Source organism: Balaenoptera musculus, chromosome 8 (assembly GCF_009873245.2).
Source record: "Balaenoptera musculus isolate JJ_BM4_2016_0621 chromosome 8, mBalMus1.pri.v3, whole genome shotgun sequence".
NCBI lineage: Eukaryota > Metazoa > Chordata > Mammalia > Artiodactyla > Balaenopteridae > Balaenoptera > Balaenoptera musculus.
In genome coordinates this window covers 36,328,211-36,345,465 of record NC_045792.1, presented here as the reverse complement: position 1 = coordinate 36,345,465, position 17,255 = coordinate 36,328,211, and the positions used below count along the sequence as shown (strand labels likewise).

Genomic DNA, 17,255 nt, shown 5'->3' with positions numbered 1-17,255 from the left:
CATCCTAAGAGCTATGCTATGTGCTTTACTTTAAAAGTAAGTAAATATTTTCTCTATCTGAGGAAGAAACTGGAATTTACAAAAGTTAAAAAATCACCCACAGTCAAAAAGATATATATGGTGGCCCTAAACTCAAGCTATCCTCCAAATTGAAGTCTTTTAATTCTTTTTTTTTTATAATCCCATAACTGTCCTTAAACCTAATCCATCTGTGGCTAATTTATCATCAGGTAATTCAAGGCCAAACAGGCCTTGGATGAAGCCAAATCTCCTGACATAAATGAGGTAGAGTAGCTAATGATTTAAGTGCTAGAAGGACTATAAGGAACTTGAACTTCTACTATCTTGCCATTTTCCTCTTGCTAATTATTAGAAGCTAGAATGTTAGAAGTAGGGAGGAAAAAAAGCCTTAAAAATCATATAGTACAGCCTCTATTATTAGAGATCATAAAATAGAAATCTAGGTGATAACATGGAATCAAATAGATCTTATAAATTAAAAAGATGTTTCCCCAAAATTGGTAGAATTACAAAATCTTAAGGTGGAAAAGGATGTCAAAGACTACATAGGTCAGTGTTTCCCTAATTAAGTTATGGGAACCAATATCCTAGAAGGTAATAACAGGTATTTCATGAAGAGAAGCCTCATAGTAAAACACAAATTTGGATAGTATTATATTCTACATTGCCCTCTTGAAGATTTACAGTATAAATTCACACATTAATGCTCCTTGAAAGTCCTCCAGTTAAGTTAACCCTACTGTTTCTCAACCTTCTTTAACAATGAAACTCTCTTTTCTGAAATAATTAACATCCTGTGAGACAATCTCCTCATTTTAACAGATGGGCTAAGCCTTAGAGATGTTCTAAAGTTACCATTTAGGACTACTTAATTATTGGATAGATATAACAAGTGTGAAAGACTAAAACAATTATAGCCTTTAGAAGAGATGAGAAACAAGCTGATTATTTAACAAAGAAAAATGTTAATAATTTAGAAGATTATTCAGTGTGACTGGTTATTGAAGGACTTGAGTGGGGAGGTCTCCCAATCCAACCCCACCCCAGCCCCCGACCAGAGATTCAAAAACAAATAAAACTGTATACCTTATATTGCTCTTTCCAACGACTTCTAGAGGTTAAATTCTCTAGACGAGGCTGAACAAAGCGGTTATCCAAATAATGAAGAGATGTCAACATATCTTGTGCATATGATTTTTGCCTGGTGCCATCTGTTCAGGGGAATAACAACAACAACAACAAAAACAATCACTTTGCCCATATAAAATATTTAAATAATTGCATAACGATTTCTTACCATAGTTTTAAGAAGATAACTTGCTTGGTTGGTTAGAAACACTTTAAATTTTAAAAAATTAATGAAGTTAAAGAAAATCCTTCCATCAGAGCATTAGGGAAAGAAAGGAGCCACACACGCTCTCTAATTGTTCCTTTAACACATCAAACTTACTCTTTTCTAAGGGTCTTTACACTTGCTGTGCTCTCTGCTAGATCCATGCATTGCTTCCTCCCTCACTTCATTCAGGTTTCTGTTCAAAAGATACTACTTGGGAGACCTTCTTTGACCAATCTAACTAACACAGAGTTTCCTTTCCTTTATCACTCTTGATCTCCTTATCCTATTTTATATTTTTTCAAGAATTAATTCCTTAGGTGAAATCATATCATGTTATATATTTGTTTACTCATTGCTGTCTCTCCCATTAGACTTTACGCAACATGAGGCAAGAATCTTCCATGTCATAGTCATTGCCATATTCCTAGCCCTCAAATAATGCCTGGCCCTTAGTAGGCACTCAACAAATATTTGTTCAATAAAGTCTGAATGAAATCTTACTCTGGCACTTTGGTAGACATTCAGCACAACATATTTATTGTCTTTATTAAGAGCCAGACTCCGTGCTAGATACAAGGGGTGTGTATATAGAAAGTATGGTTCTTCTCACACTCTTGAAAGGGAGGAAAGCAAAAATACATTTTCAATATATATGAAAGGTGCATATACATCAGTGCCACCATACTCAGGATAATGATAGCACAAATGAGTGACAAATATTATTTGAATGGGTCACAGATAGCTTTCATAGTGGAAATGATTTCATACTCACTTAGAAAATCTAAGGTAGAAAGTGATTATACTCTAATGAGAAACAACAAGGCACAAAAGCATAAAAAAGCATATAACTTTTGGTGAAATTCAAGGAGCTTAGCGCTTAGGCTGGGACAACACATGGGTGTTGAATTACCCTGCTGTTTAATTAGTATATGTCCTGTATCCTCAAGTTCACTATGAACTCTCAAAGGGCAGGGAAACTATTTCTTTTGTACTTTCACATATCACAAATAATAAACACTAACAAGTTTTTCATGTGAATGGACTTTTGGTGTAGTTGATACTAGAGGGAACCACTGGAGGGCCTTAAGATTGGGTCTCCGTGGTTTTGTTTAATATATATGGATATATATATACACACACACACATATATACATAAAGAACAATTAGGCTGTTTAAAAATTGGGAAAAAAACCCCTGATTCTTCCATTCATATTATTAACTTACCATATAATGTTCCCAGAAAAGATTTATCTAGAGCATTGATCAGAAGAGCCTTCACAACTCTTTCAAAGTGAGTATAGTGGTCACTAAAAGAATCTGAAATTAATTTAAAATAAATATTAGAATCCAGCAGACAAAACAATTCCCTAAATACAATGGGTTCCTTTCTCCAAGGCTAAGAAATTAATAAATAGGAGAAATTGCTTAATTATCCTAATTTTATAGCTGGCTCAGTGACTTGTCTATTCACTGAGATAGTCTCCATTTTCCAAATTTACCAGCTTCTAATCCAAAGTTTCAAGTTGTTATTTCAAATAATCTTCACTTTCCAAACTTATTAAGGGAAAACTGTTCAGGAAATATTAAGATACATTGTGGAAAAAAAATCAAAATCATCCCCTGGGCACTGAAGTTCAATTATCAACTTGACAATTAGAGTGAGAGAACAAGAAAGAAAATTTCTAAAGGTAGGCTGCTCAATATGTGAATGAAACATATTCTTCACATATGTTTCTATATTCTCTTATTCCTTATCTCTAAACCATGTTACATATGAAATTGTCCAGGAAATTGTTACCCTAGCCAGAAGGACAATGGCTATAAAAACTCTATTCCCTTTCTGCTGCCACAGATCTAGGATTTCCCATACCAATTTAGAAAATTTATGTCTTCTCTTTTTCATACCAAATGTATAAGCCTACTTTCCCACTAACCCAGTTTGGTCCATGGAATCACCTGTTGTGGTGACCAGGCAAATGGTGAGAGAGGAGGTCCCTACTATTTCCCGTTGCTGTGGGTCAACGGTTATATGGTTGTGGAACTGTTCTCTGTCAAACACGCCCCCTCCTTGATCCAAGTTGTCATCAAAGAACAACTGCCCCCGATCTGGGCACTTGTGAAGACACATTAAGGGCTGCCTAAGTATTTCAGGAAAAGTAGAAGATGCTTGGCGAGGGATTAAAGCAAAATTAAGACTTATTATTAACATCCATGAGTGATTTTGACTTTGCTTTCAGTTGACATAAAACAAAGATGAAATTTAACATGAAATCTTTTAATTTATATTTTAGTTACTAAAAGGGCTGTATAAATCTTATTTTAGACTCTAGGGGAAACTTTTAGTATGCATTCATTTTTAAGAAAACACCTTACTGAGGTACTAGAGTGGCCAAAATGAGGCAGTAATAAAACTACTTGACAATAGCAGATAATTTGCACTGTGGCCCTTAGACTTTAAAGGGCCTATGATTAATTAAAAATTGCAGAAAACTAACCATAGCCATTTATGAATACAATTGTAAAATGAGATATTTCAATAGAATTTAACTTCAACTAGACTTTCATCAGCTTCTGGATATAAAATTATAGTGTTGGTACATACTTAATTTGTGTTAAAATGCATTTAAACTCTGTCTAGCACTTCCCAAACTGAATTAAGGGAAAACTGTTCTGGGAATATTAACTGATGTGTTGAGAAAAAAAAATCACATTTACCCCTATTGCACCTATCAAACAAATTGAAATAGAATTTTAAATTTTTATTCCACTGAATTTATCAGTCTTGAATGTGCTAATGCCCAATGTTACTCACCTGCTATAGAGTTTTGGGAACTGCTGCTCTATTTCAAAGACACTAATAGTGTTTCTTTAGGATTAGAAATAGAAGGAAAGGGCAGAGAATCAGAATCATCTGGGGAGTTTTTCTCCTAACCACAGAATCCCTCTCCTACCAATGTGTGTCAGAATCTCCTTCAAAAGAGTCAGGAAGAGGGCCTTGATTTCATTGTGCTTGAGTGGATGGGTGGGGTGGTGGTGGAATTATGCTCCTGGCATCTCAAGTTGAAAAAAAAATATTACTGAGCAAGTATAGGCCAGGCATCATTTTATGCACTTGCATGCATTGCTTTATTTCTCACAACAAACCTATGAGGTACTATCATTACTCTCGGTTTATTTCTCATTGAGGAAACAGATACAGAGAGGATGAAAAACTTCCCAAAGATCATAGAGCTAGTAAGTGTTGGAACCAAGGCTGGAACAGGCCGTCCGACTCTAGATTTCATGCTACAATCCCCTACATAGATGTTGTTCTGCATGGTAGTTAGATTTGATACTTTCATACTTCAGAACATGGAATTTTAGACGTGAATGGGAAATAGGAGAAAATAAAATTCAAATCCTTCAAGACTAGTAAAAATGACTCGATGATGAAATAACTTATTACACAACTAGATAGAGGCAGAGTCAGGAATAGAGCTCAGACCTCCCCAGAGCTTTTCTCATCACTTTAATCCTTATCTTGGATGGGCTTCTGTGGAATACCCTAGAAATATTGTTTGTAACCTTTCTCCATGATTATAAAAAATTTCAAAAGGATACAGGAGAAAATAAACAATATTCATGTTTAGGCATAACTTGATTTTTTCAAGGTAGCCAATCACCTTCCCCACATCCAATCATTGGATAGTTTGGTCATTCAGCTGATTTTCCATGCATCCATGTATTTCATATATATGCTAAGATTTTGTTTCAGCACCATCTGCCCTTCCTTTCCTACTGATCTGGCTGTCATTCTCATATCAGTACTACATTGCTTTACTTACTGCAATTTTATGATTACTTTTTATATCTGGTGAGGCAAGTCCTTCCACTTTATTTTTTGTTTTCAAATTTTATTTATTCTCATGTATTTGTTCTTTCAAGTGAACTTTAGGATTGTGTTTGCAAAGCTGAATCAAAACATTAATTTCAGAAGATATAACTTCTTGTATGATTTATTACCTCCCAGAAACATGCTTATCTCTTCTTTTACTCACATTTCCTTTTCTATTCCACAGTAAATTTTATTCTTGTACCTGTAAAGTCAAGCTTTTCTTCTTAAGATTAGGCCTAGTAATTATTTTGTTCACTAGTGTAAATGGAATTTTCCCTCATTATATCTTCTAAATAATTATTGACAGCATATAAGAAAACTACTGAGTTTTACGTATTTATTGTGCATCTGTCATTTTTTGAGATGTTTTTCTAAGGAAAATGAGCTTCCTGGAACATTATAGAGCTGGAGAGAGAGATACTGTTTGGGAATTCCTGGGCACTGACTGCTTTCTCCCCCTACCCTGAGGAGGATGTGGTCTTGTTAGTGCTAAGTTTATTTCAAAAACCAAGAGACTGTTTATAAATATTCTCTTAGGTAGAAGCACATGGATTGTTGGTGTACTTTCTTCTGAAATGGAGATGTAAGCCCAGTGTAAGAGGGCAGGGGCAGAGCAAGAAATGGGCCCCTTTTTCTACTCCAACAGGTGCCTCCCACTCATATAGAAAAAAAAGAACTTACTTAAGAAAAATATGGAAATAGATGCTGCATCTACTCCTACTCTCAATATATTCATACCCTTTCTCTTAACTTCTGTATCTTTGGTTAAGTAAGTCAGAAACTGATAGCTTGTGTATAATCATATTATGTTCAATAATGTCTTTTCCTTTTCAATAGTTATATTTCTTATTTTACTTTCACATCTGTTGCATTGTTGAAAACAACTAGAACAAAGTAGGAAATATTTTTGTCTTGTTCTTTATTTTAAAGAGAATATCTCTAGTGCTTCATTATGATGTTGGATCTTGGTTTAAGATATTCTTTGTTATGTAAAGGACATATGCTCATATAACTATTCTTAAGACTTTTTGGAAAACTAGATATGGGCATTCAATGTTATCAAATGCCTTTTTAGAATCTATTGAAATTATTATTTTTTCTCTTTTGACATATGCAACACATTAATATGGCACCTAATATTAAACAATTTTTATAGTTCTAAAAAGAATGGTTAGAGGACTTTTTCTTTACTCTTGTAATTACAAAAATATTTCCTTCATATGCCTGTTTGAAAATATTTTTCATCAACTTAGGATGTGAGCCTCTTTAATCTGCATAAACAGGTGTGTTTGGCAACTCAAGAATATTTTCTTGTATGATACCTTTGAATTCACATCTCCATGTGTCTTTATATCCAGAAACATGGTAAGCCTCTCAGCACATTCAAATCTTTTATATATCTAAGGTTATGTAATTTTCTTCCTTCAGATTTCCATTTGTTCTGTATTTTCCCACCCAGGAATTTGTGAAATAGGGTCTTCATTTCTATTCCTTTATGTATTATCTCCTCCTTTAGAAATGTTTTATTTTTCTATGCTAGAAAATTCTAGGGTTTAACATACATATCGCTGATGAGATTTTCTGTACTGTTAATTCTGCTCTCTACTGCTTTCAATATAGATTTTCTGACTTTATATTTTTCATTTTCTGGCAGTGTATCCTTAACTACCTCCCTTTCACCTCAAATTGTTCTCTCCTCATGACTTACTATTTCTTTTTCATAGATTGCAAAGCAAATGCTTTGTACAATTTTCTTCTGTTTACTTTAATGAAACATTTTTTCATGGGCATTTTCTTCCCCTGAGTCTTCAGGGCAGGGTTACTTTTCCCTTGTGCCATATGATTTCACTGGTACTTTTTATTTATCCTAAAACAAGAGAAGTTCTCTAGAGGATTTAATATTTAACATAAATTGTTGTGAGATTGCTCTTAGTCATACCATGCATATTGATAGAAAGATTCTGTTTAATTGCTAGGTGGAGACTAAGTTAATGTTCACTCAATCTAATTTCCAGTATTCTAGCAAGCATTTTTCTAGCAAGGCACTATTAGACTGAGATGTACTTTTATAATGTACTACTTGGTTCTCTGTCACTCTGAACATACGATAGAGTACTGGAAAAATAATATAATCTTTAGTATCTACAAATCTGAAGGTGTTCCTATCTCTCTACCTGTGTATAACATTATTACCATGTGAACTATATAGATCTGTAATACAACAAACCATTGCTAGTCCATCCCTCTACTTTCTTTGATATCTTTTCTGGGAGTTGCAGTCTCAGAATAAATATGAATAAATAATAATAGGGATTGATGAGAAGGGAAAAAGACTCTGTCTTTTAAGTGCTTCAACCATGTAGCAGGAGGCAAACTATTCTATTTTAAGGTGTTACAAATGTGTCTGTCTTTCAGAGCCAAATGGCAGATAGCAAGGAATTAACAAAATGTCTTCCTACAGTGGAACTGTTCTATTCAAAAAGGTAAAATTGCATATGCCACTGATTGTGAGTCTCAAGTGAGTGCTGAATTTGGAGTTCTGAACATTTCTCCCAAATTCTGATCACATGTTGAATGAGTAGTTGTCACTGTTCTTATAGAAGTTGGGGATGGGGGGAGAATGAATCTGGGAATACTAGCCTAATTACAATCTAACCCAGGCCACAGAAGGGTGTTCACTATTCATCATATAGATTATTGCTTTAACGAGAAAATGTATGTTGATTTTCAAATGGAAGAATTGATTTATAGCAACCTTTAGAACATAATCCCTTGGCATATCAAAAACTGCCTGTATTTAGCTTCATTTATTATATTCCTTAATGGCATAATCATTGTTAAGTATTAAAAACATTAACCAAATCATAAATTATCACATAAAAATACATGGGTTTTTTTTCCTCTGATGTATTAATAAATCTGGTCACGCCTAACATTTTTGTTTCTTAAACTATAAGACCCAGGAGCCTTCAGTCAATGTTTATGTTAATCATCCATCCATCCAACTAATAAGTTCTTATAATGTGTCACCAAGTCTAACGTGTGTTAGGATTACAAAGAGAAGTGAAGCTGATTAATGATTTAGGTAATTTTTTGGGAAGTAGGGATGCTCATTTGGATTTCTTTATTGAGCTATACTTTTTCACATACCATAAAATTCACTCTTTTTGGTGCACAGTTCTGTGACCAAAACACGAAGTTGTGTAACCACCATGACAATCAAAAAAACAAGTTCTACCACCAGCCCAAAACTCCCTTATGCTCCCTTCTCAATCATTTAGTTTTGCACATATTGAGTGTGAGATGTCTGAAAGACACCCTGATGACAATGTTCAATAAAAAGATTTAAAAATTGGGCCTTAAAACTATGGAGAAATCTGTGCTGGAAATAAAAGTTTGGGAATTTCCCCATAGATTGGGCTGAAGTTATGGGGCAGAGACTGCCTGAAGCACAAGCAAAAGGAAGGTAGTTTGAGGATGGAACCTTTAGAAACATCGATATTTACATGGCAAATGGAAAAAGAGGACAGCAATATTATAAGGGGAATGCAAGAAGCGAAAAAGAGAACTTTGAAAGTGAGAGTTGTCAATGGTTAGTGGCAAAGAACACAGCAGTATCAGGTTAACATAAGAATCAAAGCGCATCTTGGCAACTAAAAAGTTATCACTAACTTCAGTGAGAGCAATTTCACTGGATTGATGGGTATAATAGTCTAAGCACAATGCTTTGCAGAGTTACTGGGAGACTTGAACAAAAAGGTAAGATTTAGAATGGTGGCTAATAGAACATGCCAACTCAAGGGAGGAAAGGCATTAATATGGTTACAAGTTGAGAAAAGAGAACTTGTAAGGATAGAGTCAGAAGGAGAAGCTTCAATTAAGAACACATAAGATAAAATGTATTGCATAAAAAATGAGGTACATCTCCTTCTAAGGTGGAGATGCTCAATAGTAAAAGCAAGCACAGAACTCCTTGATATTTACCCAAATGAGTTGGAAACTTATGTCCATAGATAAATTTGCACACAAATATTTATAGCAGCTTTATTCATAATTGCCAAAACTTGGAAGCAACCAACATGTCCCTCAACAGGTGAATGGATAAACAAACTCTGGTACATCCATACAATGGAATATTATTCAGTGATAAAAAGAAATGAGCTATCATGCACATTAAGACATGGAGGAAACTTAAATGCATTATTAGGTGAAATATGCCAACCTGAAAAGGCTACATGCTGTATGATTCCAACTATAAAACATTCTGGCAAAGGGAAAGCTATGGAGACATTTCAAAGGTCAGTGGTTGATAGGGGTTCTGGGGTGGGAGGGAGGGAGGGATGAGTAGGTGGTGAACAAGGCATTTTTAGGAGAGTGAAACTGTTCTGATATTGTAATGGTGGATACCTGTTGCATCATTATACATTTCTCAAACCCACGGAATGTACAACACAAAGAGTGAGCCCCAACACAAACTATGAACTACAGTTAATAATGTATTCATATTGGCTCATCGATCGCACCAGATGTACCAAACTAATCCAAGATGTTAATAACAGGGAAACTCTGAATGAGGGGTTATATAGGAACTCTCTGTACTTTCTACTCAACTTTTCAGTAAATCTAAAACCTCCCTTAATAAAACAAAAGTAAGCATAAAAGTGTAGGATAGAGAAGAAAGTTAAAAGAGTTCCCATGTGGTGGACTTTTATTTTCATTAATTAACAGGAGTGTTTATGAGTGGGTATCTCTCAGTAAATGTTCTATCACATTCTAGATATTAATATCCAGAATGATGGGACACTTCCTAATTGAGTTTTACTGAGATTCAGATGTCCAGATGGCAGGTGAACCAGTGCCTACTGACATAAGGAAAACAGTCATTAACTTTCAATACACAGATGCTTATCACTGGCATTTCTGTAACTGATAAATTTCTTGAAATTTGATTCATACCTCAATCTACTAATTTATCTAAATCATGGTATCTAATTTGAACCATATTACACTTAACTTTAGTAACTATGCCCTTTAATTTTTTTTGGTAAAAATGCATTCTTGAAGAAAAAAAAATGTTTTCATCCAACAGAGTTGTACCAGAGTTGTAAAACATCATAAAAAAGTCTTTAAATTTATGTACAATTATAGGGATCAGAACAATAATACATATTTAAAGACATCCTAAATTTTCAGGGCCCTATTATTTATATTTTCATTGTGTGAAAATATAAAAGGTTCTAATTTCCTGATAGGTTTCACTGAGTGTCACTTCAAAAGGCCAGATAACACCTGTGGTTCTCAAAGTGTGATCTGTAGACCCCTGGAAGTCTCCTAGTCCATTTAAGGTGATCAGTGAGGTCAAAGCAATAACACTAAGATAATTATCTGCTGTTTCACCACGTTGACATTTTCAACGATGCTGCAAACGTAACTATGGATAAGGCAGCTGACCCCTTAACATGAATCATGGCTATAGAACCAAACTACTAGTAATCATTATAATCATTGCTATGTATTCAGTAAAAAACCTACTTTCACTTAAGAATGTCCTTGATGAAGCAGTAAAAATTATTATTTTTATTAAATCTTGAATCTTGAGTATACACCTTTTTTGTATTCAGTGAGATGAAATGGGAAGTATGGATAAAGCACTTGTGCTGCATATCAAGTATAATATCGTACTTTGAGGAAAACTGAGTTGGGAGTTAAAAAAGCCTCATTTGTCAAGTTTACTTGAAACACCATGTATACTTGAGAGAACTATTGACCAACTATGTTATTCAGGCATTTGTCAAATATTTTGTCAAAAATGAACAAAGAGAAACTGTCATTTCAAGAACTCACAGTATTTGTTACCAAAGATAAAAAACAGATTTTTGAGTAGAAATTAGAATTTTGAAAAACTTGTATTTGTTACTATGAGCTTGACAACTTCCCAATACCTAAAGAATTTTCTGATGAGATTGGTGGTGATATTAATGAATGTGATTTCTTAAATACTCTATAATGAAATGTGTCAAAATATGGAAAAGCTACATAACCCAGTGAACCAATATTTTTCAAATTATCAGTGCATGATGTTATAAAATCATGCATGGGTAAAAGATCCATTCAAATTACAAGACAGACCAATGGAATGTAATGTAAGTACTAAAAGTTCATTCATACGCTTTTACATTCCATACTGCAAACTAACCTTTAAGAAACTATCACTTGTTGAATTTTGGTGTGGTGTCAAATGAGAATATCCACAATTATTTTAAAAATGCTTTGAAAACAATCCTTCCTTTTCCAGCTACCTATCTGTGTGAAACACAATTGCTTTCACCTAATTTAATATCACAAAATATCACAACAGACTGAATGCAAAAGCCGATATAAGAACCCAGCTGCCTTCTGTTAAGCTAGACGTTAAATATATTTATTAAAATGGAAAACAATGCCATTCTTTTCATTTTTTGGAAAAATAGAGTTAAAAAATAGAATTTTTCAGAAAAATGGTATCTATATTAACATGTAATGAGCTTATCACATTACATGAGTTATTTTAAGTCATTTAATTAATAGATATATTTTAAATCTCTCTTTTGTATTTCTACAATGGTAAATGTTGATAGATATAACCCACAGAAACAAAAGCCCTTTGGGGTCCTCAATTATTTTTAAGAGTGTAAAGGGTTCTCGAAACCACTAGAATAAACTATTATTAGACAAGTTTACCTGAAAATGAAACCACAGTTCCTAATCAATGATTTAGAACATGATAGTAAAAGGCTGATCTGATACTTAGTATAATATCATGATTAGAACAAGTCATAAAACATTCTCTTGATATTTAACTTACAAAGAGAATTCTGTTTTACTAATTTCAGTTGTGATGTAGTCAATTTTTCTCCTCCTTGGCTTTTATTCTCTTCATCACCCTCCTCATCTTGCACTACAAAGTCATCAATAATATAATCATCTCCATCTTCATCATATTCATAATCATCTTCCTCCTCCCCCTCCTCCTCATCATCATTTTCATCACTGCTTGGGCAGGATTTCTTTTCAGAGTCCTAATTAAATTAAAACATACCTTTTAGTAAAGTGTACCTTTAAAAAATTGTCAGTATGGATGTGAAATTAAAAGATTAAATCCGAAATAAAAAAATGATTTGTAGAAATTAATTTTATATTTTAAGGTTAAAAAAATCTTGTCATGTTAAATGTTGAACTTTTGAAATTAGGAAGAAGATAATATACCCTGGTAAGTGAAATAAAATGTTTAAAATCGACATTAAGATGATAAGTAGAAATTAAAAACAGGAAAGACCAAATTTTAAAAAAGTCTTTCAATTTTAAAAAAGAGTGAAAGAATGAGGCTCATGAAAAAATAATATTATTAGATACAATACTGCAATCAAACATGTTCAAGGAAACTTGACTAAAAAATAAATTTTGGAATTACTGTGAAATAGAACAGACTCAGCACTTTGATTTTTATAAAATACTTTAAATAAAAATTTAAAAACAGTAACAAAACCAATAAAATATAACACACCTCAAGATCTCTACTACTACTGCGTCTCTGACGAGATCTCTGTTTTGAGAGGTCTTGCAGTTTCTGGAGCTGTTCTCGCTTTCTTGTGGCTAAAGTTTTTTCAGGTTCTTTTTGCTCCATCTCCACTGAAGAACATTCATCTTCAACCACTCTACGCGGATGTTTAACGCCCACTTTTCTAACTAGGATATCACTGTCGTCACTTTCATCACTGTCGTACATCACAGAGGAGATCCTTTTTCTCTTCCCTCGCTTGATGTGTTCTTCTTCTAAATCCTCCTCTGGTATTTGTCCAGAGTGTTTGTTGAGATCATCTTCCTCTTGACCTGAATGCTTTTCATGATCTGGTAAGTCAATACTTCCATGTTTGGTTTTGTTCTTTTCTTCTTCGTATGTCGAACTGTTGCCAGTGTTAATGAGATGCTTACTACTGTTTACTTCACTTTCAACTTCAATTAATTTAAGCTCTCCTTCATTTTCTGGCTTCTTATTACTATCAAGCCCCTTGTTACTATCAGGTTCTTCGTCACTATCAACACTTTCATTATTGTCAACACTTTCATCACTATCAAGCTCCTCATCACTGTCAAGCTCATCATCACTATCACATAATTGTGAGAGACTACTTCTTTTAGTCCGCCTCCAATCCACTCGAGATTTCTGTTCACACTCTTGAGTTTTAGAATTTTTCCTCGTTTCATGTCTTCTAATATGTACCATTTTCACTTAAGCTTCTACAAAATAAAGTTATTAGGAATATAATAATGACAACCAGATTACAACAATGAATGCATTTATGGTACAAACTATATTTATTTGGTGTTATTAAATGGTTCACAAAGGTAAAATCACATGAAATATCTGAGTGAAGATGGTTGCATAATTTGCATAACAAATTATGCAACAAATTATTTATTGAACATCTATGAAATCATCATATGAACATCTATTTTGAATTATGTTGTATGTTGTGCTGAAAGAGGTTCATACAAAAATCATGGTCCTGTTCTTCAGACTATTACTATCCATGTGCAGAACTAAAACATAGAAACATATAATAATTAAGAAAAATGCAAGGTAGTATTCATTTAGTACCAAATAAGTGATAAAAAAATAACTGCAATAAAAGTGTAAAGATGCAGGAAGATCAAAATAGCAAGTGTTTCACTGAAAATTTTATTGAACAGATATGATCTGATAGACCGCTGAAGAATTGATTACATTTGAACAGAAACAATGAAAGACAAAGGGATTTCAGGAAAAAATGATAAAGTCAAAACTTTGGCACTGAGAATGAACATGACATGTTTAGTAAATAAGTGTGACCGAAAAGTGTGAAAAAAGGCTTTATGCTGGAAAAAAGAGACCAGTATAGAAAGGTAGGGTGGGATTACAGAATGATTCCTCCCATAAGCAAAGAAGGATTCTGAACAGAGAAATTACATGAATTATAACATAAAAGTTAAACATTTATATGAAGAAAGTAATAAAGTACTAAGTGACACAAAATAGATAACAGTGCAAAACTGAGCGATAACTTATCTACCAAGATTTCAGCCTCCATATATTTTAGTAAAATGGCAATGGCTTTAAACCATTAAAAGTTAAAGATACAATATAATCCAATAGAAAACTTACTAACAATCCAATAACATAGGTGAAAAAACAAAAAAGTTTCATGGTGAAGCAGAGCATGGTATTGGGAAGGAAAACAAATGATCTAAGTTCCTGATTCAGAAAAGGGTGAACTCCATCAAAATTATCACAAGTATACAGTAAAAGAACAATTAGAGACAATTTAACTAGAGAAACGGTAACACATATGTACTTCTGTGGTTGCTAAGGAGAATAAAAATATGATCACGATGCAATGAGACTGACCTCATAATACGCATATAAGAACTTATGTATTCAATTGAGTGCTGTCTCCTTCAAAGAAATCACATTATGAGGCTGATTGTTCCAATATTTCCACCATGGCACAGAATATTCTGGAGATTTTCTATTTTATTTTCAAAAAATATGAAAATAATCACACTTCGTTTTTTATCCCAAAGAGACATTTAAATATCCACTGTATTCACTTGTCTTAGTTATAAGGGACTGTTACCAGCTTCCAGAAATGAAAGGCAATATGAAAAGATGAAGATTAAGTACTATTAATTTTTTAAATGTGCTGCAAACTCTGATGGTAATTCCAAAACTAGAATGCCAAAAATTTTTTGAGCAATGGCGGTGTTACTGAACCAAGTTTATAGCTTCCCAAGATGATTATCTTTTTAGTTGGGGGGGGGGAGATACCACCCATTTCATTGTACAAATTCTGTTATGTTTATAAGGCAATGTGACTGCTTCTATAATGGTAAACAACTCATATAAAATCAGAACAACTACAGTTGCTAAGATTATACACAAGAAATTATAATGTAGGCGACCTTATGACAGTAACTGCTACAAGATACATTCAGCATTGTAACAGTGATCTACCAAATCCTAGTCCATAGACCAAATATTCCGCTATTTGAAATTACACTTAGGTTGCATTTTACAGAAGGTTTATATTAAAATCAGCAAAGAATAAATCTGTGTGTGGTCAAAATTACTCTTTTTAAAGCTCTCTATATTACTCTTCAAAGTATGGATTATTGTATACCATACTGTTGCAAAATATGTCCCCCCAGTTTCTCTTTCAGGTTTTAAACAGATTACTGTTTTTTTTCTTTTTATTAAACACCAGATAAACTAGGCAGGTTATATTTTGAAGCCATATAGTACAAAGAAGTATTTTTAAAGCATATATAGTTATAAATTTGCATAAGCTAACTGTGCATGTGCTTTACACTACAATAAGAAGGTAAGGCTTTTTAATAAATCTGTCTGAATTGGGAGAAATAATGAAAACAAGTTTATGAAAACAAAAGACAGATATGGCCTCAGTAGATACACTAAAGTATGGACAGGAGGAATATTAAAGTGAAAGATGATTTTATTAGAACTCAAAAGCAGTTTCATACACACTAGATGATTATCTTACAAAACTATACCATGTGCAAAAGACAGTTATCATTTCAAGAGGTGATTCCTATGACAATGATAGAAATGATTAAGAATGTCACACTATTCAAATACCTATGACTGCACAGAGTTAAGCTATTAAAAAACGCTATATGTATAGTAATTTTCAGTGCATTTTCAAATATATTTTAAAATCCTGACAATGATCTGAAAAGGAAGATATTATCTATCTTCATTTATAAAAATCAAAGCCAAGGATGTAGAGTTTAAATGACTTACCAAAGATCACACAGCTCGTTAGTGACAGAGCAGGGATTAGAAACCAGGTCTCCTGATTCCCCGTCCAGTGCTACACAATGACTGCTGCCAATATTATATTTGTACAAGGTAGGAAAAGTTATGCCTTCAAAAAGTCATTATTTTATCTCTCATTCAGGCTAAATTTTAGTTTCTGAAAATAATCATTAAAACAGTTTGACTAAGAGTTTACAAACATGCTTTTTAAATTATGTAACTGAATTTTAGTGCACATGAATGAGGCCAGAAACTTCTGTAAATTATTTATCTAACAGGCAAGAAAAGAATGTGCAAAAGAGATAAAAATTTGCAGACTTCCCTCTGCCACCTTACTGATGACACTGATCACAAAATTTAAGGGATTCCCCACTGAGTCAAAAAGTAAAGATTCCAAAGAAAGGCAGTCTCTGATGAGAAAAAATTTATTTTGGAAAGTTGCAGTATTGAATGTTTGAGGAGGCAAATTTTATGTAAACAAATTTCATTTGGCCAACTGCCAAATTTCCAGGGCGTCTCTTACATTTCAAAATTGCTGTTTATATCAATAATGTCAAAAAAATCTGTCATTGAAAAGGAAGATAATTTGATTATGGTCGGCTCCTCTTTTTAAATGTGGATACTTTTACTGCGTGAGCTGGGGAGGGAAGAAGGATGACAGAGGGAAGTGAGTGAACTGAACCTGAGGAGAGAAATGAGAAGATAAAGCTAGGCTGATGGGTAAGGTATCTCTTGATCATTAGAATTCATTCAGAAAATAATCCATGCAAATGGATGTAATTTCTATATATGCTGAGTATACACTCAATTTTTTGAAATGAAAGTTTAATCAAGCTTCTTTAATGATACCTTACCTTTTAGGCAAAGAGAAAAAGAGACTCCAAACAGAGAGCATTAAATAAGTGAATGAAGATGATCAATACTATCACATCTTTGTGTTTCATGGTTAAAATCATGTAAATAGCACATACTATCTTGTCTGCCAAAGAATGTCAAGGCAATAACCCATAAGGCTTGTGTTCTTTCTCTAGCACGGTAACTCTACAACTAAAAAGGGTACTTTGATGCCACCTGAATTTCTCATCAGAAGAAATATCCTTTATTCTAGACTTTGAGGTTAATTCATCAAGAAAAGATTCATACTAGGAATCATCGACTTGCCCTATGAACAA

The 17,255-nt window shown here is 33.4% G+C and overlaps 1 protein-coding gene across 8 annotated transcripts in view; it reads right to left on the bottom strand.

Moving 5' to 3' along the window:
* CCDC82 (coiled-coil domain containing 82) overlaps positions 1-17,255 on the bottom strand; it is a 29,670-nt gene that overhangs the window by 11,227 nt on the left and 1,188 nt on the right. For 2 of the 8 annotated variants that reach the window (XM_036860780.1, XM_036860787.1), the window contains 6 exons: positions 16,069-16,152; positions 14,656-14,776; positions 12,775-13,508; positions 12,076-12,289; positions 2,582-2,674; positions 1,108-1,232 (listed from right to left, as the gene is read on the bottom strand). In XM_036860780.1, the coding sequence (XP_036716675.1) occupies positions 1,108-1,232; positions 2,582-2,674; positions 12,076-12,289; positions 12,775-13,494 (1,152 nt within the window). In that variant the 5' untranslated portion in view covers positions 13,495-13,508; positions 14,656-14,776; positions 16,069-16,152. The other 6 variants (XM_036860784.1, XM_036860779.1, XM_036860785.1 and 3 more) reach the window with 4 other exon arrangements.